Below are 25,360 nucleotides of genomic sequence, written 5' to 3'. Positions count from 1 at the left end.
ATACTCCCTGCCAACCAATCCTAAAAGAATCAGAAATTGGCTGCAAAGAGTATTACTTATTAGCCTCCAAAAAAACCAGACCAACTGTCAAAAATAGTATCTTAAAAATGTGAGAGGAGAAAACTGGGGAGGAATGGCAGAAAAAAACAGAATACATGAAATTGTTTCAACTTTAATTTAACACTATTTATACTATGGTTAAATTAAACAAAATTTAAGAGCTGCTCCAAGCCTCGTTTAACACTTTTGGTGCATCCCAATGCCAGTATAATCCATTGTATGTTAAAAAAAAATCTCCTTCGTCTTTGCTGTTGTGTTCCAGTAACACATGGTCAAAAGTATAATGCCTTGTCAACACCCATTTCTCAAGCACAATGGACTATTGGTATTTCATGCCTTATTGATACAGTTGGCAGAATCCACACTCTTCTAAATCACTTTTGGATAGTCCAATTTTGTTACCACAAGCAGGTACTTATGTAATAAGGGTCAAGACAAGCCAAAGAAACATACCTCAATCCTACCCCGAAGTTTGCATTCACCCGTCATCAACCATGAAGATTAAAGTGATATATATGCCACGGTCTGCAGTGATTTGGGGCTGATCCAAAATTCACTGAAGTCCATGGGAAGTTTTATATTGACTTCAGTGGGCTTTGGATCAGGCTCTTTATGAGCTGGGAGAATGTCTTCCAGGACTAGGCTGAGATCATCACTAAACAAGGATTCAATCTGTTCTCTAGATAACAGGAACTACCTACGTTTAACACTTTTGTCATGAAATACATTATGTAGGAACAATGAATATTCAGTAAAAATCCTTTTGTAAAGTAAGAATAACTCACCTGACCAATGTCTGATTGTGCAGATCCCACACTGCAATATTCCCATCACTACAGCAGGAAAAGCAGACCTTGGAATCAGGGCTGATAGCCAGAGCGTAGCAGGCTGGAGCAGAAGATGTCAGCTCTGCTTTTATACGAGGAGTTGGTGCTGCCAGGTCCCATATGGATAATGTGCTGGCTTCCCCACCAACTATGAGGGTGCATCCATCAGGCAGCAATTTACAGGAGCGGATGTAGTTATCTCTGTTCTGTACAATACAAGCCACCTCAGTTACATTAATAAATGCCTACTGATAATAACCAATGACATGATCCATGCTGCATCCAAGTTTTAAACACTAGGTTGTATTTTCCTGGTGCCAAAGTACACAAAATTCACCAGCAGTTTCTAAATGGCTTCCATCTCCTACCTTTCACCACTGAGCAGAGAGTACAGCTGTAGAAATTAAGCTACAGTTTTCATATTGCAAGTACGGAAGCCTGCTTTGTTTTGAATCTGATGGGTAGCAATTCTTACATCTCATTACAAACTGACAGAGCCAAGGTAACAGAGCCAAGAGCTTGCTTGCTGTGCAAGTGCACTCCTTCTGCTATGACTGCCAACACTGCAGGAATATTTTCGAAAGAGCAAATGACCTCTTACTTTGGCAGTGTGAAGAAACCATCTATGAAAAACAGTTTGTAAAACCAATGCCGCCCTCGAGTTTTTTTCCTTAAACACTATTTCGTGCTTACCATTTACAGCTACAAACACTGCACCTTTTATGTCCTGACTGCTTTTAACCTGTTTCTTGGGACTGAGACTGGGTCTTCGTTTGTCAGCCGGGCTCTTACCACGTAACTGGTTTCACACTTGTGATAATGCTGCTGACTAAAAAGTACTAAGGGAAAACAGTCCAGGCTTCAGCCATTACAAGTTTTACTCCATAAATTATTGGCTGTCATGATTTCCTCATTTTAAATAGCAAAATTACTGTGATGAGCGCTGTGCAGCAGCCAAAAGGACAAAGCCTATAACTCAAAACATTCAAGAAAGCAATATTACTATTTGTTTTGCGTTCCACTTTCCTTACTACAGCAGAACAATCATTTTTTTGCAGTAGCCGTATTATATCCTTGCTGGCATTATTATATTCAGCAATAAGACAACATAACCTACATGTAGATAGCTATGAATACTGCTTCCAGGACTGCTTCCTCCACAAAGCACATCCTATATATTCAGCAATGATATTTGATGGCTAACACTGGGACAGTAGTAGTAACAAAGCCAGACTTTGTACCTTGGCTCATACCAACACCACTGAATATTGAAAGCAAACTGTTTTAAATAGATACTGTAGGGATTTATGGCTTATACCCCTAGTAGAGCACTTGCCTTCACAGTTCACATTTTACTGGTTGCCTTTCTTTCCAAACTTTTTCAGCTGGTTTTATTGGTTGTGGAGCAGAGTATGGTGTATTAAGCTTCCTGAGCTAGTTGAGCAGGCAGACCCTGCCTGCTCCATGATGTATACAGCACTGAACTCATTGTCAGCTCTCAACAAATGTACGTTTATGTTCAGAACAAGAGCAAATACATATTAAGTTTAAGACCACTCCCCGTACTATAATCAGGCACACTGTAACTACCTTCTATTTAAGTGAACTGTAGCAAAAGAGAAATACTTATGGAATGTTCTAGGCATCACAGAGCAAGCCTGACTGCATTCTCTTTCTGTCACTTTCATCTCATCTAATGGGGAAACCCCCATTATCTGTAAGAGGGAGAATGGGGGACAATTTACATTTAAAAGTCATCTGTCTATTGCAGTATATGATTATTACTGATCATATCTGTGATGAATAAACTACGATTCAACTCTCACCACTGCCACCATTTTATTTTAAAAAATAGTTACATACCTAAAGCAGGAAACAGAACTGCCTGATATTTCCTTATAATATGAATACAGTCCAGGCCTGGAGAGCTATTTCCTTATTGAGTCTCCAAGGAGAAGTTACCCTTGTGCACAAGTTCCTGTTTGCTTACCAGGCAGTCCAGCTGAGAGACAGGGCTCTTGTTGCCAGGTTGGCTAATATCCCAGACTTTGACACATCCCTTTCCCCCAGTGTACACGTGTCTTGTGGGGTTGCTGATGGTAACTGCACACACTACTTCCCCATGATTCAGAGTATTGATCTGACGAGCATGGCGAGGGATTCCTGGTCCAATGAGGGCATCAGGAGGGAAAGGTACAGGCTGCATCTGACCGTCTGCAGTAACGTGAAAGGAGTATGCTCTTTTTTGGGAAAGAGGGAAGAGGAGAGAAAAAGACAGAAAGAGAATTAGGTCAACCATTACATTGCTGAGTTGTGAGAAATAAGAGCAACCTTTAGCAGATTCTTTGCTTGGCTAATTTTATTTTTCACATTATAATCAATGTGAGCTGCAATGCCAAATGCTATAGGCACAGAAAATTTGGGATAGGATGAGACCACTCAAAGCAGACAGTTCTATCTCCTCTTGCATGAGAAGTAACGAGAGCAAAAAATAAAAGTGCATTAAGTGGTACGATTAACAAGCCCCCTTAAAAAAGGCTATATACATGAGGTCATAGCAACTTCCTAATCACCTTTTAGCAACAGGAAATTTAACCAAACACCTAGACTGCAAATATGAACTAAATGTGAGTCAACAGTGTAACACTGTTACACAAAAAGCGAACATCATTCTGGGAGTATTAGCAGGAGTGTTGTAAGCAAGACGCGAGAAGTAATTCTTCCGCTCTACTCCACTCTGATTAGGCCTCAACTGGAGTATTGTGTCCACGTTTCAAGAAAGATGTGAACAAACTGGAGAAAGTCCAGAGAAGAGCAACAAAAATGATTAAAGGTCCAGAACACATGACCTATGAGAGAAGATGGAAAAAATTGGGTTTGTTTAGTCTGGAAAAGAGAAGACAGAGGGGACATAAGAGTTTTCAAGAACATAAAAGGTTGTTACAAGGAGGAGGGAAAAGAATTGTTTTTCTTAACCTCCGAGGATAGGACAAGAAGCAATGGGCTTAAATTGCAGCAAGGGAGGTTTAGGTTGGACATTAGGAAAAACTTCCTAACTGTCAGGGTGGTTAAGTATTGGAATAAATTGCCTAAGGGGGTTGTGGAATCTCCATCATTCGAGATTTTTAAGAGCAGATTAGACAAACACCTATCAGGGATGGTCTAGATAATACTTAGTCCTGTCATGAATGCAGGGGATTGGACTAGATAGCCTCTGGAGGTCCCTTCCAATCCTATGATTCTATGAACAAATGGAGGCATTTCTGATTATTTGTACAGCTTTTGATATTTGCATTCGTGCCAGCGTCTGAGTATGAGTGAACTGAAACTGATGGGCTGGGATGTGGAGAATGGTAGCTGAATAAAGATACATATTCCTTGAAAAAAATGTAGATAGGCAGATGCTCCACATGTATTACTTTCAGAATACTCCACTAATAGTAGATAGGACCTAGTGTTTTGAGTATTTCTTTTATAGCTCACATACCATTATAGGACAAAACCTTTTCACTAACTTAACACATTTTATTGCCTCGGTGAGATCCCTAATTTTGTCCTAATGTTTTTAATACATGTCTGATTCACATCACAAAGACCAATACTACCATCAACGCTGATGCCACATTTATGACAGTCTCAAAAAGGCCAAAAACTGAATGAACATGGAGAGGAGAATGAACTACCTGCTCACTAATACAAATTGGGCAGTTTGAGTCACACTGTTTGGTGCTCTCCCTGGTTATCCCTTTTACTTTTTCCTTAAAATATCCTTTTCATAAGAGGATGATCAAAGTACCTACCCTATACTCCAAATACAGCCTTCCTACAGCCTCTCAGTCAGTGTAAATCAGATGAAATTCAGTATTACATACACTTCTTTTACATATTGCACTATTTAATTGGCATTCTATCCTACAACTGTTACTCTCAGATTTTTCGATTTGTGTTTTCTGTAATATCATGTGCTAGAACCAGGGACTGAAAAACCCACTCAAATGGGGTGAGTATGCTGACTAGGGATGGGGAGAGAACAGATAGAACAGCTGGCTCCTTCCCTTGAAGGAAGGGATTAAGCCTGAGAGTAGAGCAGCTCACGTGCTATTATTGTTTTCTCAAAAGAGTAGAGGGAAGCAAGCTGCATTTATGTTAAGGCATGGATGTTTCTTATAGCTGGCCACATGTGGTGGAATTCATACTTGAGTGAATGCACACAGGTGCATGGGTACGGATGAGAGCAAGAAACAGAATGAGGGGGCTATACTAGCTAAGAAGTGAAGGAGAGAAAGATCTTCAGGAAGATGTGCACAAGAGAAAATGTAGGACGGGCGGTAAAGAATAGAAGATAACATTGGGAAAGAAAGAGAAAAAGATTCAAGGGCATGAAGAGAAAAAGAATGGAAGGATACTCACTCCAAACAACACAATGTATATAATAGGATGGAAAAGTTGAGTAAAGCCAAAAAGGGGAAACAAGATACAAGAAAAAGCACAGGAGACAAAGTTATATTGTTGCAAAACTTATTAAATGGGAAGTAGATTGATAATGCAAAATATAAACACAGTATTCTTTTAAATTGTCTAGGGCATGGCTTTTGGGGCTGTGACGGCACAAGTGTTTGTCACATGGGTTATAGTAGATGTTGGGAAAACTTCTGAAGCCCACTAGTAAAATAATTTGAATATAAAATGTTCAAGTTTTGTCACGATACATTCCCTGCATTGAACTGAATATATCATTTATCTTCATGATGCTGATAGCCAGACTCATATTGCCTATTGCCCTCTCTCTGTTTTATTGACTGTCTCAGGTTTGTAGCACTTCCTTTTTGTTCATTTCCTCCTTCAGGGCACAGGAACAAAGTGAACACTAGCCCTCAACAGTTAATATCTTGTAGGTGACTCCACTAGTTATATCTCCTTTCATCCAATGAGTATTTTCCATTTATAAATACCATTAGTATTTGATTTAGAGGGCAGTTCTTTATTCACTCAAAAAGCCCACCGTTCTAAATACCATAATTACTGCCAACGTTGTTACTCTAAGAAACAAAAACAAAGGGATGAACAAAATGAGGCTCTGTGATAAAAATACTATGTGATTATGTAATTAAAGACTGTCCCATAATGCATGTGCATGGGAACAAAATTAAGGTTGCACAGCCAACCATAATTCTGGCATTTCCTAACTTTTGACTTTGCAACTCTACTAGTATTCTTTTACACATTGCTTTCTTGTGTGTAATTTCCTAGGTTTTTAAAAGTAATAAACTGAAAAAGCTGAAATTCTCCATCAGGCTGACACCACCAGGGGTCATCAGCAGGTTTGGAATCTTTATATCTACCACACTGCACACCACTGTGCCACTTGAGCTCGGGGAGAAATTGATAGAAGACTATCATCCTCTATGTGGACCAGCCCTACAGTGGGTTTCACAGACATTTACTGAGAGCAGGAGAATTGGAATCTTGAGTTCCATTCCAGGCTCTTGAGGGGAGTGTGATCTAAGTGGGCACAGACACCGTCTGTCTGTTCCCCCCAAGACTGACCCCATCTGCTCTGTTCCGCCCAGCCCGTGCCTATCGTTTTTCCCCACCCAGCTCCTCATTCCAGTCCCATTCTCCTCACCTAGCCAGTCCCAGTCTCCACTCATAAGGCTTCTCATCCCAATCCCAGTGCCCTTGCCCAGAAAATCCTAGTCTCAACTCCTTCAGACTCCCCGTTCCAGCCTCAGTCTCTGTCCCTTTTCCAGTCCCAGTCTGTTTATCCAGCCAGTTCAAGCACCCCTCACCCACTGGCTCCTAATCTGATTAGTCTCCCTGGTCTTCATGCACACCCATGTTCCCTTCCCCAGGGGCTCCAGTCCAAGGCTTCTCCTCAGGCTCCTCATCCAATCTCACTGTCTCCCTACCCCAACTCCTTGTCTCAATCTCATTGCCCAGCTAGTCCCTGTAACTTAGTTGCTAATATCGAAGAAGTCTTTATTGACCGGATGTGATTTTTCAAAGGCTTGGAATCCCAATATAGGCAGATTTTCCCAGGGATGGCAAAAGACATAGTCCTGACACAAAGGTCACCCCTTGTCAAATTTTATGTCACCGCTCCAAAGCATGGGGTCCTTGAGTTTTTCATTGAAAATGTCACCAGAATTTTTTAACATGCGCAAAACAATATATTTTTCCCTACCCTCGTTCTCGGAAGTGACTGAATTGTTTTTTCTGAAATTAATTTTTTTAAATTCAGCCTGAGGCAGACATCAGGCATGGCAAATTTCAGTCCAAACGTCTGAAGTTTGGCAAAGTTAGAAGCAACTGAAACCAGGGTCTTATAAGCAGACATGTCAGGCAATCTTAATAATAGACACTGCTACCACACCCAGCTATAATAAAAACACATACAAACTAAACCAACACCACCAAAACATACATTTCTTACATTCTGTAGGAAGAGATTAATTCCCCACCCCCTTCCTTTTTTGGTTAATTTTTACTCTTCCTCCAAGTCTCCTCATACACAAGAGCTAAGATTAACCCACAAGGATGCTGGAAATTTCTAATTGTGTACAATGGACAAGTAACAGATAGTCTGTAAGTAATTAAATTAAAAACATATGACAAACAACCCCACTCCTGCCTGAAAAAACCCTAAACGTTATTTAGGTTACTAAATCAAGCTCTTTAAAATTAGGAAATGCCAAAACTGAGGTTGCCAATGAACTACAATAAAGTATTTAATTACATGATCACATATTTCCTGCCTCATTAAACACACAGGATTGTATTACAGTAGTGGTTAGAGGCTCCAACAGAGATCAAAGCTTCATTGTGCAAGGTACAAACACATAATAAAGATAATGCCTGTCCCAAAGAATTTATAATCTACATAGACTAGGCAGACAAAGGGTGGGAGAAGAAACAAAGGCATAGAGCAGTGAAGTGACTTGCCCAAGGTCACACAACAGGTCAGATCTAGGAAGAGAATCCAGGTATAGAATCATGACAGCTGTGAGAGGCTGTAGTTGGCCTTATAGTCTGGCGCGCTCTCTGTCTCTCTCACACACACACAAAAGCAGAAGTTTAAGTTCCAGCTGCAAAATTTTTATTACTGGTGAAAATACACAGGCAGAAAGATACACAAGTAAAACACAACTCGACTTTTAGATCTCATGCTGGTTTTGCAGGGCTGGCAGTTATGAAGACACTTTTTTTTTTACTTGTAGATTGACCAGATTTGTTCTGGCTGTGACAGAGGTAAGAAACATGAAGTCCCCCACCGAAGCCATTTTTTTCAGTCACCTTTCAGAGTAATAATCATACTTGTGCACATTAATTTTTCCCCCCAATATATGAAATCTGACTTTTGAAGGTTACTGCTTGACTCCCAATATTTTCAAAACATCAGATTTTCTAATATTTCAGTTTATTTATAAATTAATATGCAAAGTTTGTTAGTCCTGGGGAAGAGGAGGGGCAGAGACAATATCTTCCTGTGTGTGTAAAGTGCACATTCAATGTGTCAATGATTAATCCTAGAATGTAAAATCTTGAACCTAATTTAAGGCTTGTACATTCATACCAGTGTATGTTCATTCTCTTTAATGCAAGTAATTCAATTATTAATCATATCAAACCAACAATACGCAGTGTTGTTGTAGCCATGTTGCCCCAAGATATTAGAGAGACAAGGATGAGGGAATATCTTTTATTTTAACATTTCCCAGATCTGAAGAAGAGCTCTGTGTAAACTTGAAAGCTTGTCTCTCTCACCCACAGAAACTGGGCCAATAAAAGGTATTACCTCACTCCTCTTGTCTCTCTAAACCAACAACATGGCATAACATCTTATTGCTTCTTTTTTTTTTCTTTTAAAAAAAATTTAACACTTTTGAAAATGAAGTGATCCTTCCTCAGAACAAGTACAGCACTGCCAATGCAGGTGCAAATGGCTTTATTTATTCCTCAAACTTTCCTTGCAGATTTCCAGGCTACCTCTTATCTTAGTCATTGTATAAATAAAGACGACCTCCTCTGCTGCTTCTACAGAAGAACTGTATTTCCAACCCCAGGCCTACAGCCCTGGTACACAGAAACACACACACACACACACACGAGTATGGAAGAAAAATGAAAGTACTGTTGACCACAAACCTGAGGTACTTCCTGTGGGGCTGAGTGATTTTGATAGGAAAATATGCGTCCTTCAAGTCGAGGGCGGCATACCAGTCTGCTAGATCCAGAGAGGGGATGATGGAGGCCAAGGAGACCATGCGGAACCTGAGTTACTTCATGAACTTAAGTTCTCGCAAGTCCAGGATAGGCCTGAGGCCGCCTCTGGCTTTCAGTATTAGAAAATATTGGGAATAAAAGCCCTTTCCCCTGTGTTCCTGAGGAACCTCCTCCACTGCCTCTAGTATTAGGAGCGACTGAATCTCCTGGATAAGGAGCTGCTTGTGAGAAGGGTCCCTGAAAAGGGATGGGGAAGGAGAGTGGAAGGGCACAGAATTGGATGGAGTATCCCCTCTCTACCATGCAGAGCACCCAGCAGTCCGACATGATACAGGACCATGCACGGTAAAAAGGGGACAGTTGGGAGGAAAAGGTACGGTGGGGTAGATCCAGCTCTGATCTGGTGCACCATCCTCAACCGCACCTTCAAAGGGCCGGTTTAGGGCCAGAAGGCGGTTTGGATTGGCCAGAGCCCTGGCCTGAAGATGGGTATTGTCTCCTCCTGCCACTTCTGCTCCTCCTCTGAGAACCGTCCTGGCGGTTTTGCTGAGGGAATCTCGGAGGAGGCTGCAGTCTGAAGTGTCTCCGCTGTGTGGCGGGAGTGTGAAGGCCCAAAGATTGAGGGTGCCTCATGAGTCTTTCAGGCTGTGTAGCCTCTTGTCTGTCTTTTCAGAAAAAAGAGTCACACCCTCAAATGAGAAGTCCTGAATAGTCTTCTGGACCTCATGAGGGAGCCCAGAGACTTGGGGCCAGTAGCCAGGACCATAGTGGCGGCATCTGCACTGTCCAATGTGGCTTGGAGGGAAGCCTGGGAGACTAGCTTCCCCTCCTCCACCAAGGCCTAAAACTCTGCTCAGGAGTCTGAAGGGAGGAGCTCTGTAAATCTGGCCATCGCCACACAGGTGTTATAAGAGTACAGGCTGACGATGGCCTGCTGGTTCAAAATACGGAGCTGCAGACCCCCAGTAGAATAGACCTTTCTCCCGACAAGGTCTAGTCGCTTAGCCTCCCTGTTTTTTGGGGAAGGCCCTTGGAAACTCTGCCTCTCACGCTGGTTAGCAGCGTCCACAACAAGAGAGTCAGGAGATGGGTGGGAATACAAATGTTTGTACCCTTTGGAGGGCACAAAATAACACCTCTCGTTGCGCTTGGCAGTGGGCAGCAAGGAAGTTGGAGTTTGCCACAGGGTCTTGGTGGTGTCCACAATAGTCTTAATAAGTAGTAGGGCAATACGAGAAGGTCCTGAGGGGGTGAGGATGTCCACCATGAGATCAGCCTCCTCAACCTTAACGCCCAGACCCTGAGCAGCCCTTTGCAGCAACTCAAGCACCGGGGCTACAGCTGTGCCCACCAATGCCTCGTCTGGTGACGATGAGGAGGAAGCACCTATAAGAAGTGGATGCTCCCTGCCAGCCGCTCCCAAGGGGACCCGCGACTCTTGGAGCAGTGTCAGCGCCAACGGAGCGCTTGCTAGTGCTGTCGACGCCAAACCCAGTGTTGGCGCAGCCATCGGCAACACTGGTGGAAATGTAGATGGAGCCGGTGCCAAACCCCGTCTGCACCAATGAAGGTGGCGGGCCAGTTGCCGGCATCGGTGCCTGCGCTGTAGTCGAGATTGGTGCCAGCACTGAAGTTGGACGAGTCACTGGTGCCGAGGTCGGTGCCGAGGCTGGAGGTGTTGGTGTGTTTTTAAACCATGGGGACCGCGGCATACCACGGCTCTGGACAGTCGAAATGCAGGGGACCCCCAACAACTCTAATTAGTCTAATACTAATAACTAAGGTAAAACTACATACAAAGAACTGTAGAATGCGCTTGCTAAGCAAGGGCTACGGGAAGTTCCAGCCAACAGTCACTGGTGGTAAGAAGGAACTGAAGGAGGGGCGGGTTGGCAGGGCTTTATATTGAGTGCCATGAAAGCATGACTCCAGGGGGCGCCCAGACTGACCCGACGGATGCTGCTATAGGAAAAAATCTTCCGGCCACCATGCACATGCATGCGCACACACCTGATTGGAATGGATATGAACATGCACTCGAAGAAGAATCAAGGTTTCTTGCTTGCTGGTTTAAATCATGAATAAATTTGAATTCATTTTAATTTAAATTAATCCACCCTGAAGCAGTCTCTCTGACCCTGGTTTACTGAGACAGTAAGTTGCTTTTCCATTTGTACCCAGGATTTTGGATTGGTACCAGGAATACACTGTTTCTCCTATGCACTACCACAATACAAATAATAGTAATGTATTAATTTGTCTCAGATTAATTTGGTACAAATTTTAATTTGGCACTTTTAGCTCTCCATTTTCCAAATAGGATAATTTTGTTTTATGATTATGACCCTCCCAGGAGAAGTCCAGAATTGTTCTTTCCATTTCAGAGAAATATCTAGAAATAGTGTTTTCATAATAAAATTGAACTGCAGAACTTTAATCATATTTATCATGCTAATTCTTCCTCAAAGTCAAGAAACTGATTTGACCAGCTCTCTCACTCTAGTTGTTCAACAAAATTGCAAAAATGCAGCAGTTTTGGGTTCTGCAGAAAGTGTCCCAGACAGCTTATAACTAGGACTTGCATGCTAAACATTTAAACAAATGAAATGCCATTTCCTTATTAAAATTACTGACATTATTTTAAAAAGAAGTTACATTTTGCCTCCATCTAAATCTTGTCTATAACATTTATATGCTCCGAACTAGATTCAAAAAGTACAAATAGAGCACCAATAGGAACACACGTCCTTAATACAATCATTCAGGGTGGATAAAAATCAATTACTTTAAAAAAAATCAGATTTTATTCATAGAATATCAGGGTTGGAAGGGACCTCAGGAGGTCATCTAGTCCAACCCCCTGCTCAAAGCAGGACCAATCCCCAATTTTTGCCCCAGATCCCTAAATGGCCCCCTCAAGGATTGAACTTGCAACCCTGGGTTTAGCAGGCCAATGCTCAAACCACTGGATTTTTTTGATAAAATGCTTTTTGAGGAAAAAACTTACCTAAAGGTAGTTTTTATTAAGATACATTATAGCTCAAAGATATCTTATAATGGAATAGGGATTATAAATTCTAATTCTATAGTATACGACAATCTAGTCACGTAATGTTTAAGAAAAGATTTGTAAATGAGTTCCAATAGTTCATGGATTAGGGACCCAATCTTATGTGGTTCCAGGGGCTTCTGTATAGATTATTTAGGTTAATCTTTCTACCTACCCAATGGGACTCAATGCTCAGTCTAGAAGATACAATCAGAGATGCTTAGTTTTGCAGTTCTCAAACTGTGGATTTGTGTCTTCAGAGATAACATGTTTGTTAACAGCAAAAATTTTAAAAAATAAATAAATAAATACACACATACCTACATACAGAGACATGAGAAATAACAGACCTCAACCCTATCGTTCCTCTGAAAATTTGTGTACACAGAGTCAAATGCCCTACCTCTCTCTAAAAGGGCAAAGTTTCAAAAAGTTCAATGAATAGAAGATTGTTGGGGGTGGAATAGATCTGGACAAAGAGAAGAAGTCTGGAGATAAATGTGGGAAGGGAGGGACAGGCAGTAGAAACAAAAGTGAAACTGTTTGAGCAGCAAATTCCAGAAGTCTTGAGGTCTTTCTGAGTGTAACCTTCATTGATTTGAGATCTACCATACCATTCTCTCACTAGAAGGGAAAACCTTTAGTGGCAGCAGGCCGTAAAAGAGACCCAGTTTGGGAATATTTTAATGAAGGTCTTCTACCTGTGGATAAGACAGGCATGCATACAAAATGCAAACAGTGAAACAAAGAAATGCAAGGCCCAGTTGCCTGATTGAAACAGCATCATGAGAAGTGTTCCTTCTCAGGAGGAAGCTGCGTTGAAGATGATGAAAGGAACATGTCTGAACATGCAGAATCTTCAGGTTGATAAACTTTTTTATTTCATACTTCTTTCTTAAGGACTGCCTGTCTTCCTTCTGGACTAAAAAATATAGTTATTACTCAATGGTACTATCATTTTAGATGCAGCTGTGATAAAAAAAATAAATAACTGAAATAGGCAGATCTTCCTTTTATAATTTCACCTCTAAAGTAGTACTGAGTGTCAGTGAATGCAATGAGTAATACTAAATGAGTAGTATGGTAATAATAATTAAATAACTGCATTGATATATTTTGTTTAGGAGAATCTATCCTCAGACAGGATTCTGAAGACTATCCGCCTTCAAGATCACCATCATTTTCTATAGTTTCAGAGTTATCTGCCAATGATAGCGTTCCAGTCACATAGCCACGGTACATCACCTGTAGCAAAAAGAAAAAAAATCTCCAGCATCCAGAAACAACCATAGATAAGTTTGTCATAAGAACCAGCAGATTGCAAAAGGAGGTAATTGATGAAAAACTGCAGTTTGTTTATGCAACAAACTCTCCTTTCTGTATGACTGAGAACCCACACTTCATTAATGAGACATTAAGACGAGGATACCGTCCATCCAACAGAGCAGATGTCACAGGCAGATTGCTGGATAAAGTGTACGAAAGAGAAATTGAGCACTGTGCAAAAGGTCTAGAGGGTAAAATTGTTTACCTGATGGGTGGAGCAATGTCCACAATGATCCTGTTGTGTGTGCTTGTGTGACACCGTCAGGAACAGTATCTCTGATAATGTCACGGCAAACCTGGTGGCTGAACTTTGTGACTTTGTCCTCACCCATAACTATTTCACATTTGGGGACAATGTATACTTTCAAATCAGCGGCACTGCTATGGGTACCCGCATGGCCCCACAGTATGCCAACATTTTTATGGCTGACTTAGAACAACGCTTCCTCAGCTCTCGTCCCCTAACGCCCCTACTCTACTTGCGCTACATTGATGACATCATCATCTGGACCCAAGGAAAAGAAGCCCTTGAGGAATTCCACCACGATTTCAACAATTTCCATCCCACCATCAAGACCAATCCAAACAAGAGATCCACTTCCTGGACACTCCGGTGCTAATAAGCGATGGTCACATAAACACCACCCTATACCGGAAACCTACTGACCGCTATACTTACCTACATGCCTCCAGCTTTCATCCAGGCCACACCACACGATCCATTGTCTACAGCCAAGCTCTACAATACAACCGCATTTGCTCCAACCCCTCAGACAGAGACAAAAACCTACAAGATCTCTACCAAGCATTCTTACAACTACAATACCCACCTGCTGAAGTGAAGAAACAGATTGACAGAGCCAGAAGAGTACCCAGAAGTCACCTACTACAGGACAGGCCCAACAAAGAAAGTAACAGAACGCCACTAGCCATCACCTTCAGCCCCCAACTAAAACCTCTCCAGCGCATCATCAAGGATCTACAACCTATCCTGAAGGACGACCCAGCACTCTCACAGATCTTGGGAGACAGGCCAGTCCTTGCTTACAGACAGCCCCCCCAACCTGAAGCAAATACTCACCAGCAACCACACACACACACACACACACACCCCAGAACCACTAACCCAGGAACCTATCTTTGCAACGAAGCCCATTGCCAACTGTGTCCACATATCTATTCAGGGGACACCATCATAGGGCCTAATCACATCAGCCACACTATCAGAGGCTCGTTCACCTGCACATCTACCAATGTGACATATGCCATCATGTGCCAGCAATGCCCCTCTGCCATGTACATTGGCCAAACCGGACAGTCTCTACGTAAAAGAATAAATGGACACAAATCAGGAGTCAAGAATTATAACATTCAAAAACCAGTTGGAGAACACTTCAATCTCCCTGGTCATTTGATTACAGACCTAAAAGTCACAATATTACAACAGAAAAACTTCAAAAACAGACTCCAACGAGAGACCGCTGAGTTGGAATTAATTTGCAAACTGGACACCATTAAATGAGGCTTGAATAAAGACTGGGAGTGGATGTGTCATTACATAAAGTAAAACTATTTCCCCATGTTTATTTTTCCCCCATACTGTTCCTTATATTTTCTTGTCAACTGCTGGAAATGACCCATCTTGATTATCATTACAAAGGTTTTTTTTCTCTCCTGTTGGTAATAGCTCACCTTACTTGATCACTCTCGTTATAGTGTGTATGATAACACCCATTGTTTCATGTTCTCTGTGTATATCTATCTATCTTCCTACTATATTTTCCACTGCATGCATCCGATGAAGTGGGTTTAGTCCACGAAAGCTTATTCTCCAATAAATTTGTTAGTGTCTAAGGTGCCGCAAGTACTCCTGTTCTTTTTGCAGATTCAGACTAATACGGCTGCTACTCTGAAACAGAAGAAGGGGATGTCTTCCTTACAGAAACAACTGATACATCAGGAAATGCGCACACAGCAGAATACTTACAAGAAGTAACAGTAAAAGCTATAACAAACTGTGAAAAAAAATTCAAATGTCTAGTACGCAGCTTGGTCACAGACAATGCTGCAAATGTATCCAAGATGAGAAGACATTATTTAGAAGAGAGTCCCAAGCTCAGAACATACGGTTGCAGTGCTCATTTGATGCACCTCCTAGCCAAAGACTTCAGTGTTCCAGAAATAAAGGCTAATATTGTTGAAACTGCAAAATACTTCCATAACAACCACTTTGCAGCAGCTGCTCTGAAAAAAGTGGGAGGAACCAAGCCAACTCTCCCACAAGACATACAATGGAACTCAGTAGTGGACTGTTTTGAGCACTATATCAAGAACTGGCTGAATCTGATGACAGTTTGTGAACAAAATAGTGAAAAAATAGATAGCACTGTCACAGCCAGAGTTCTCAACATTGGGCTTAAGAGAAATGTTGAACACATGCCGAGTACCCTGAAGCCTATTTCTGTAGCCTTGAACAAAATGAGGTGAAATAGCTGTTTTATTCCTGACGCTGTTGAAATTTGGAAGGAACTGAGTGAGATCTTAAAAAGAGAAATGTGCAATGATAGAGTTAAATTATAAGCATTAAAAAAACAAATAGGACAAGCATTATCTCCAGCTCATTTTCTTGTGAATATTCTCATTACTCAGTACCAGGGTCAAACCTTAACTGCTGAATTAGAGGAGTTGGCTAGGACATGGACATCCAGCAATCATCCCTCCATAATGCCAACTATAATAAACTTCAGAGCTAAGGGTGAACCATTCAGGAAATCTATGTTTGCTGATGTTTTAAAGAAAGTCACACCAGTGAACTGTTGGAAGTCAATTAAGCACTTGGATTCAGAGACTGTTGAAGTGATAATCTCACTTTTAACAGAATAGCTTCTTCAGACGGCGTAGAAAGAATATTTTCTTTCTTTGGACTAATTCATTCCAAATTGAGAAATTGTTAGGGACCTGAAAAAGCAAGAAAGCTTGTTTTTTCCCCCCCAGATTATAAAGAAACAGGAAAATGAAGGTGAAGATGACTGAGTTAGCTGAAGAAACCAATATTTTAAGTTTCTCCTGTTGACCTGGCTGACATAATCAATTTAATTTTTTTTTTAATTTTTCATTTAACTATTTCAGTTAAAAACACTTATCAAAAACAAACCTGACTTTAAAAAACTTGGATGTTTAACTAAATTCAAAAATTCATATGCCTGTTTTGTTAAAATATTGTAGATTTGCTGTTGAAGAAAAAAATCCAGAATACATAACGTTGCTGTTTTAGTTAAAATAAAACACTTTAAATGTCTGTCTGATGATGTTCTCCTCCAAATACACCATGGCAAGAAAATCCTCCAAATATTATTAACCTGTTGAATTGGAGATATTCACCTCCCAGTGACTTCATAAATATCTGCTTCAATTACCTGCTTTTCTGATATAGATGTAAAACTAATCAGAAAAGTTTTCAAAATAAATCACTTTAAAAATGTATAGTGTGTACCTTCTAAAAATGAAAAAGACAGTTACCTTTTCCATAACTGGTGTTCTTCGAGATGTGTTGCTGATGTGTATTCCACATTAGGTGTGCGTGGAGCCCATGTGGGGAACTTTCAGGCCCAAGGCCTGTGTTCGGCTCAAGACCTGACCCTACATATAAACTTCAAGGAGCTCAGGGCGGTGTGGCTGGCGTGCATGGTAGTCAGGGTCCTCACAGACAACACAGCCTTGATGTTCTATATCAACAGGCAAGGCAAGGCCTGATCCTCTGCCACGAAGGCCTCAGGCTGTGGGACTTCTGTATAGCCCACGACATCCACCTGCAGGCCCTTCCACCTACTGGGCGCCTGGAACAAGAGGGCGGGATGCTTGAGCAGGGACTTTTCCTCCCAACACGAGTGGTCCCTCCACCAGGAAGTGGCCCACTGGCTCTTCCGAAGGTGGGGAACTCCCCAGGTGGACCTATTGGTGACTCAGCAGAACCAGCGATGCCCCCGGTTCTGCTCCGGGAGGGCCTGGGGAGGGGTGCGATCTCGGATGCCTTTCTCCTGTCCTGGTCAGGCCAACTTCTCTACGCCTTTCCCCCGTTCCCTCTAATCAGCAGGGTCCTGGAGAAGATAAAGACAGACAAGGCCTGGGTCCTTCCTGATTGCCCTGGCATGGCCCAGGCAGCATTGGTACGGGACCCTCACAGGCCTGATGGTAGCTCCGCCGTGGCTGTTGCTGCTCCGCCCGGACCTGCTCTCTCAGGGTCAGGGCTGCCTCCTCCATCCCAACCTAGCGGTGCTTCACCTCATGGCGTAGCTGCTCAGTGGTTAGGCGGAGAGGAAAGGACATGCTCAGAACAGGTTCAGCGCATCCTCCTCAAAAGTAGACGGCCCTCCACTCACCACACTTATTTGACGCCCTCATCAGTCAAGGTGCACCTAGCAGCCATATCGGCCTTCCATCCACCAGTGCAAGGGCACACGGTATTTTCCCCTGCTATGACTGGCCAGTTCCTTAAGGGTTTGGATCGTCTTTTTTCATATTCTAGACCCCTGGTCCCACAGTGGAACCTAAACCTGGTGTTGGCTCGTCTCACGGGGCCCCCGTTTGAACAACTGGCCATGTGCTCCTGGTCTCACCTCTCGTGGAAGGTGACCTTCCAGGCTGCAATCACGTTGGCCAGGCGAGTCTCGGAGCTTTCATAAGGACAAGGTCCAGCTTCGCCCACACCCTGCATTCCTCCCGAAGGTGGTCTCCACCTACACATGGGTCAGGACATTTTTCTACCGGTCCTCTGCCCCAAGCCTCACGCATCCAGTGAGGAGCGCCATCTCCACACACTCGATGTGTGGCGGGCTCTGGCTTTCTACCTCAAGCGGACCAAGTCATACCGAAAGTCCTTGCAACTGTTTGTCGCCTCGGCTGAGAGCACGAGGGGCCAGCGGATTTCCACTCAGCGGCTTTACAATTCGATTACTTCATGCATCCGCTCCTGTTATGAGCTGGCGGGTGTCCCCCCGCCACCCATTGTGAGGGCACACTCGACTTGGGCGCAGGCCTCGTTGTCTGCCTTCATGGCCCACATCCCCACCCAGGACATTTGCAGGGCTGCCACGTGGTCTTCGGTTCACACGTTCACCTCGCACTATGCAATCGTTTTCCAAGCCAGGGATAACACCGGGTTCGGCAGGGCTGTCCTCTGTCCTGGGAACTTGTGAACTCTTACCCACCTCCAACAGATATAGCTTGGAATCACCTATTGTGGAAGACACATGAGCAATCACTCGAAGAAGAAAAGACAGATACCTTTTCCGTAACTGGTGTTCTTCGAGATGTGTTGCTCATGTCTATTCCATATCCCGCCCTCCTTCACCTCTGTCGGAGTTGTCTGGCAAGAAGGAACTGAGGGTGGGGGGAGCGCGCAGCTCCCCTTATACCGCGCCAGGCAGGTGCCACTCCAGGGGTCGCCGGGGGGGGGGAGGGGGGGCGCTCCCCCCCTGCGGGTACTGCTGGGGAAAAACTTCCGGCATCGGTGCACATGGCGAGCACGCACACCTATTGTGGAATACACATGAGCAATCACTCAAAGAAGAACCTACCTCTATCTCTGAGTTGTGAGGAATATGTATTAAGGTTATGACAACCAACAAGAATGCACTTTTATGTAGAAATCCATGATTAAATCGAGTCTTCCTGACTAGTGTTTTAAATCAGTTTGATTTAAATCAAATCCACCCTGCAATCATTTCAATTCTGTTTTAAGACAGCATGTTCTTTAATTATCAGGTTAATTGTCACAATGTTGCCACCATTTTGTAACTCTAGTATCAATGCTAAGTGCAGCAACCTAGTGCTAGAAGAAGTCAGAACTCTCACCCTGGGAAAACCTGTAAGAACGTTAACACAACAACCACAGGGGACTGTAAAGAAAGCTAAAAACTCCACTGGAATGACTAATCAAATGAGCAAATATGAATATGGCACTAAGCCAAAAAGAGTATAAAATACTGCATGTTGCTCACTGTACAGTAGGGAGAGAAAGGACAAGGTGCACAATTTGTCATACACCAGATAGTCATCTCTGAAAATAGTACTGATTTCAGGAGAAAATTAATTACTGATTTGGAGACCACACCAGAAGAAAAAGAAAAACAACAGAACAAGTGCTGCCAGGAAAATCTAAAGAAATTCACTCTTGTGCAACATGATGAATATACCACAAGATAAATTAATAATTGGCCAATAGCTAAAGAAACTGAAGTAGTTTTAGATCTGACCTCTTCCAAACACTACTGAGTATGAGATTTTAAAGTATGAGCTTGAATCATTCGGTATGAGGATGGAAGCATGAAACTGGACAAGTTCTAAAAAGTAGTAAGTCATAACAGCAGTTAAAGGCAGACAAAAGAAAAATATAGAGAAACATGAGTCCCACAGTAATGGGAAAAAATAGCAGCAGGCTTCAGCAATGGAGGGAATATAGAAAGATGATACAGGAGAAAAGGAAAACGCCACACAACCACAGAAAGAGGGCAGGAAAACTGAAGAATAAATACTAAATACAGCTTGACAGCAGGATGAAGAGAAAATGGAAGGAATGGTTCCCAGGGAGAAACACAGAAAAATAAAATAAAAGAATGTCTAAGGGGCACCTGCTCTCATCTGCCAAGACCAGCTAATTTGTGGCAAGGGGAACTGAGAGCTGAAACACCCTACAGCTTTCTAGGTCAGCATGCAATGGCCCAGAGTCACTGGTAACAGGATTAGGCTCTGAAGAGAACGAACTTGCCAGTGGCAGATTTAAAAAAAACAAAACCAGAAAAGGTTGGGAGTAAGGGACTTAAACTTAGTGACACAGCAGAAGGTGAAGCAGTAGAAAGTAAGGTGTTTTCCAGAGGGAATTCTTTCAACAGCAGCCAACTGAAAAACAAGAGCAGGTTCCTAAGAGGCAGCTTATTTTTCTAACAGCAATCTATTCTATTAATAAGATCTCAGCGTGTAAGTAGTAAGTCATAAATGCAGTTAAAGGCAGACAAAAGAAAAATATAGAGTGGTCAAAGAAGAACAGGTGCTCACAGAAATGCTGGTCCTTTGGAAAGAGAGAACTGAGTCAATGGTACTTAGAACAACAACAAAAAACAAGGGCCCCAGAGTAGCTATGGATAACTACAGTAACCAGCAGACAGATGGCAGGGGATTCAGTATTTCTAACTGAAAAACTTCCTCCCCCATCCCACCTGCAACAGGATACACAACTAAAATGCCGTATCTCATGTGGCATCTCAATGTGTGTGTCTGGGAGAAAGTTGGTTTCAAATATAAACCGAGAATTCCCCTGCAGTCTGTGAAATTCTGTGACAGATGCCACATTACACCCATACTTTGTACCAGAAAATGTCAATAGACTTAACACAGATAAAAGATGCAACCATAAAGTTACTCTGGGCAACGGAAGACATCCTGCTAGTTGCGGATGAACAGGGCTAAAATAAGTCTAAATCCTAACGCAGTCAATTTTAGACTACCCCACCTCCTGGGATTTTAAAAGTTTACCATGTTTATTTATAGTAAGAACAGGCAAAGGAGGCAGCAACTATCAGCAAAGGAAGCAAGACAGTCTCCAAGTAGTATGACCAGGAGTATGACTGAGTATGTAACTTTTAACTGCAAGTGAGGGTTCTCAGAAGCAGATTCAATAACTAAGATTTTGACCGAGAGTTTAAAGCTAAGTGACCAGAAGGAAAACACCATAAAGAACACAATATTTTTCATTCAAATAGTACTTTTTAAGCAATAGGAAACAGACATGGCTGATGTGCCTGGAACACTGCAAAAATGACATCTACATTTGAGCCCCCTTCCCCAGTACACTTTTGATTAAATATTTCTGGAAGTCATGAAATGGAAATAGTGAAATGGTTTAACAAATGAAGTCCAAGAATTAAAATTACCCATATCTATTGGCCCATGAATGATCCAACAATAATTTATTTATAAAACTGTGGGCCACATTTCACTGAAGTCACTAGGAATGAATTTGGCCCCATAAACAGAAACATCTATTTTAAGAACTAGTCCGCTCTGCAATATTTAACTTGCCAGCCAATGTTTGATGCATAATACCATCCTTAGACCCTTGTTAGTAATGCAGTATCACTATCTCTTCTCTAATCTTTCCCTCAGGTGGGGATTTCATACATGAAATTCGGTCCAAGCAGGAGCTTGAGAGTGCCAACCTATTCGTGGAGTCTGCATGTAAAAGTGCAATAAGTAGCAAAGAAAACAGATTTAGGAGGAGTGGTTTGCATTAATTCCTATGAAAGAGGAAAAAGAGGGAAAAGAAACATGCACTACACAAGGCACCATATTCACTACACAATTTAATCAGTCAGGATGATAGGCACGGCGGCACATGAGGCTGAAAAGCATGGTGGAAGCAAATCAAGGTATGTTTGTAAAAGTTCAGCTTGTAAGGTTCAACACAGTAAATGTTTCTTAGAACTTACAATTCATACTAAAAATTAAGTGACTGCATTCTTTTGAAAGCTGTGCAGGACAAGTGAATCTGTGTATGTGTAAGCACAAAGCTTCATAATAAAGTCATGAGGCAATCGGGAGACATATGATGCATCTGTGAGAGGAAGACGTAAGTGAAGGGGAGAAAATTTAAACCAGTTTCACTACTAAATCAGGCAGATAGATTAATGGAAACTAGAACCATATTGCAGAATATTTGTAATCAACAGGAAGGATTTTCCATACGCAAATTTGGCAGGTATTATAGATAAACGTTGCCCGGAGACTGTGCAGGTTGAGAGGGAAACTATATACCTATTATAAAGGAAATACCATCAGAAACTGAAGTTTTATCAATAATGTATTCTTTGGAAATTATGCTCTGTTTAAAACTGTGTACAATTATTTTCTAAAAATATTTAAGAAAACTGCTAAAATAAGAAGTTTTTAGAGGTTGGTTTTTTTGCGTGTTTGTTTTTTAAAAAGAGGCTGTATGTATCTATGATTCTACCCTAAATGTGGAACCTAACCAGGTTTAATTAAGGCTACTTAAACCTTTACAACCTACTGAAATAAAACTGCTGCAAATGCTGCAGGTTCAACAAAATGCTCACCCACCAAACTAAAACACATATCTTAGTGGCATAATTTAAAAATGTTGCTTAATATGCCAACAAAACACTATATTGTGAAAATACAGAAAGCAAGACATCTTTAAGAGAATTTCAAAATTCATCTGAAAGAACAGAATATTAGCTAACTGTAAGACTGCTTTAATTTTATTACCTTTACTTCCTCAGTAAAAAATGAAATTACTCTAAAAATCCAAAACAGAATAAAATACTTTGTTAATGGTGACCGTGCTAAGTGCTCTTTTCTTTATCTAGTGAGTTCAGTATTAATACAAGCATCTAATTTCAAGCACTGCTGTGAAAATAAATCCTCCTACATTTATATGTTCACTGTACTTCTTTGCCTGTGTATCCTGCTGCTCTACAGCTGCATATCTCTGAGGTAGTTTTCAGAAGTTCATTATGCAAGTTATGTACCATTTGCCAAAGTCAGTACTTATGATCCCCATTAAGTGCCACCTAAATTTCTGAAGCTTGAGACACAGTGATTTCATCAGACCTTCACTCCTGCTCAAATATCTACCAATACAAGGGGGATGTGATTTGCACCCTCTATTTGTAGTGGCTGAAAGACAGCTTGACATGCTTCAAATTTTAAGGTGAGCTCTACTAGTTTCCAACTCCCCGACCTACCTCTAGTTCAATAGCAAAGCTTGAAAGAAAGGAAACTCAGGGATGTTTCCCACCAACAGCTTCTCTCCAGAAACAACTAAATGTTCACAAATGTGATTAAGATGACAGCTACCAGTTGAGACTTTATAAGAAATACTCCTTATCAGGAGAGGACAACAGCAATCTCTTTCAAAACACCCAAGATATCATTCCATTTGGAAGTCTTGTTCGCTGACATAATATAACTAAATGCTCTCGCCGTTTCAGATGTGACTAAAAGTTAAAAGTTACTTACGGTTTCCCCCCAGGGATTCCTGCTAGATTTGGAGGGATTCCAGGTACTCTCATGTGAGGAGGAGGATCAAATCCAACCTGGTAATGAAAAATGAATAAAATTCCAGCCTGTTGAATGAAAAAAACAACTCCCCTTCCTTCACCCCCAACTCATTTTATATATTAAAAAAAAATGGTGTAGAGATTTTAGAAATGCAAATGTTACTTATTGGAATGCATTAAAGGGACTCTCTGAAGAGATTTATTTTTTTGTTTTCCAGTGTTCACACTGAAAAACTGAACCAATAGATGTACATGATCGTAACAGCTTAAATATGACAGTAATGATACGCTTAATACATTATGTGCTACTTTAGGATTTCCTAGCATTTTAAATCTTATTATATTAATTCATCTAGCATAAATACACACTTCAAGCAATCCCTACAACAAATATAGGCCAAAGTGCATTCAAGTTCATCCTTTGAAATGGTATACATAACTTAAAACCATAATGCATGTAGTTTTAAAGACATGTATATGCCACTTACAATTTCCATCCTTCCTGCTCAAGAAAACTGTTTTCCAGTTAAAAAGATTAGCCTCATTCTAGAATTTAGAGAATATAGCACCAAGCCTCACATATCCTGGAAATACTGACACACAACTTTACTTATAAATAATCCCAATTAATTCACTGGGACTACTTGTGTGCTTAAAGTTACCCATACGCTTAAATGTTTGAAGAACTGGGCCCCTACTTAGTTTTACTTTATGGTAGTGGTGACTACAGACAACCTTATTTGCACTGTTGCCAGGCATAAGGAATTTTCTAACTTTCCAGGCCACAAAGCAATAAAAAAACCGGACACCAGCCAACTTCAAATTTTTATTTTCATAAAAAATAAAACTACAAGCACAGAAAAGTGGATAAAAAGCTTTCTATGTGCTGCAAGATTAATTTAGGATGTCTATAAAGTGTACAAATCTGCTCCAGTAGGAGAAACACAGATGTCCAGAGAACCAATGAAGTGCTTTGTAGCTTCCAACACTACCTTTTTATTCAAATAAATAAATACATACATAAATAGTTTGGCGTTTCTTAATGAACCAAAGCACTAATGAAGGCAAACAAAAACTGAAACATTCATAAATACACTGAGATTCTTTGTTTTCAAGGCACAAGTTTGTTTCTCTAGCCACAGAGTAAAATGAAACATACAGTGAAGTAGTTAAGCCTCTGGCATTGTTATGGCCTGGGAGTTAGACAATGTTAAATAACGTACGTAGCCTTTCCCAGTGAACCAAACCTCATCCTATTGAGATGGCAAGCAATGTGTTTCCTACCATAGGAGATCGTCCATAGGCAACCACGGCGGCTGCAGCTGCAGCAGCACTCATCTGCGGGGACATATTGTGCAGACTGGCATAAGCTGCCCCTGGACTGGTCAACTCTCCATTCATGCCAGCATGAGGTACCATTCCAAATGGAGTAGGGTATGGTCCTGATACCGCCAAGGGTGTCCTCAAGCCAGCAGCTGCAATTTAATGAAATAATGTGCTCATTGTGAATTCAAGTAATTTTCTTTCTATTTCTCTGCACACAGAGAAGAAAACACTTCCAGATGGATACGTCTTTTGCAACACCCAGTCTTTCCCTCTGTCCATAGTCCCTTTTAATGTTGTTAGGTACAGTCTGAACTAGGCTCATCACCACCACTCATCCTGGCTCTGTGTAAATGAAAGCTCTTATACGCATAGATATTCTGATTACTTTTAATATTCCCTACACAGACTGCCCATTCCTTCCTTCATATTTTCCTCCTCCCCATTGTTCATGTTATTTGGTCTTTCTCCAATTCCTG

General features: G+C 41.5%; 1 protein-coding gene across 4 annotated transcripts in view; it reads right to left on the bottom strand.

Moving 5' to 3' along the window:
- TLE1 (TLE family member 1, transcriptional corepressor) overlaps nucleotides 1–25,360 on the bottom strand; it is a 97,895-nt gene that overhangs the window by 9,994 nt on the left and 62,541 nt on the right. For all 4 annotated transcript variants that reach the window (XM_007065536.4, XM_007065538.4, XM_043546498.1 and 1 more), the window contains 4 exons: nucleotides 24,843–25,033; nucleotides 23,518–23,594; nucleotides 2,878–3,127; nucleotides 846–1,093 (listed from right to left, as the gene is read on the bottom strand). In XM_007065536.4, coding sequence (XP_007065598.1) covers nucleotides 846–1,093; nucleotides 2,878–3,127; nucleotides 23,518–23,594; nucleotides 24,843–25,033 — 766 coding nt within the window. The remainder of the gene's footprint in view (nucleotides 1–845; nucleotides 1,094–2,877; nucleotides 3,128–23,517; nucleotides 23,595–24,842; nucleotides 25,034–25,360) is intronic.

The sequence above is a fragment of the Chelonia mydas genome, chromosome 5 (genome assembly GCF_015237465.2).
Source record: "Chelonia mydas isolate rCheMyd1 chromosome 5, rCheMyd1.pri.v2, whole genome shotgun sequence".
NCBI lineage: Eukaryota > Metazoa > Chordata > Testudines > Cheloniidae > Chelonia > Chelonia mydas.
The sequence above is the reverse complement of the archived record's forward strand: the minus strand, read 5'-3'. Positions and strand labels throughout refer to the sequence as shown.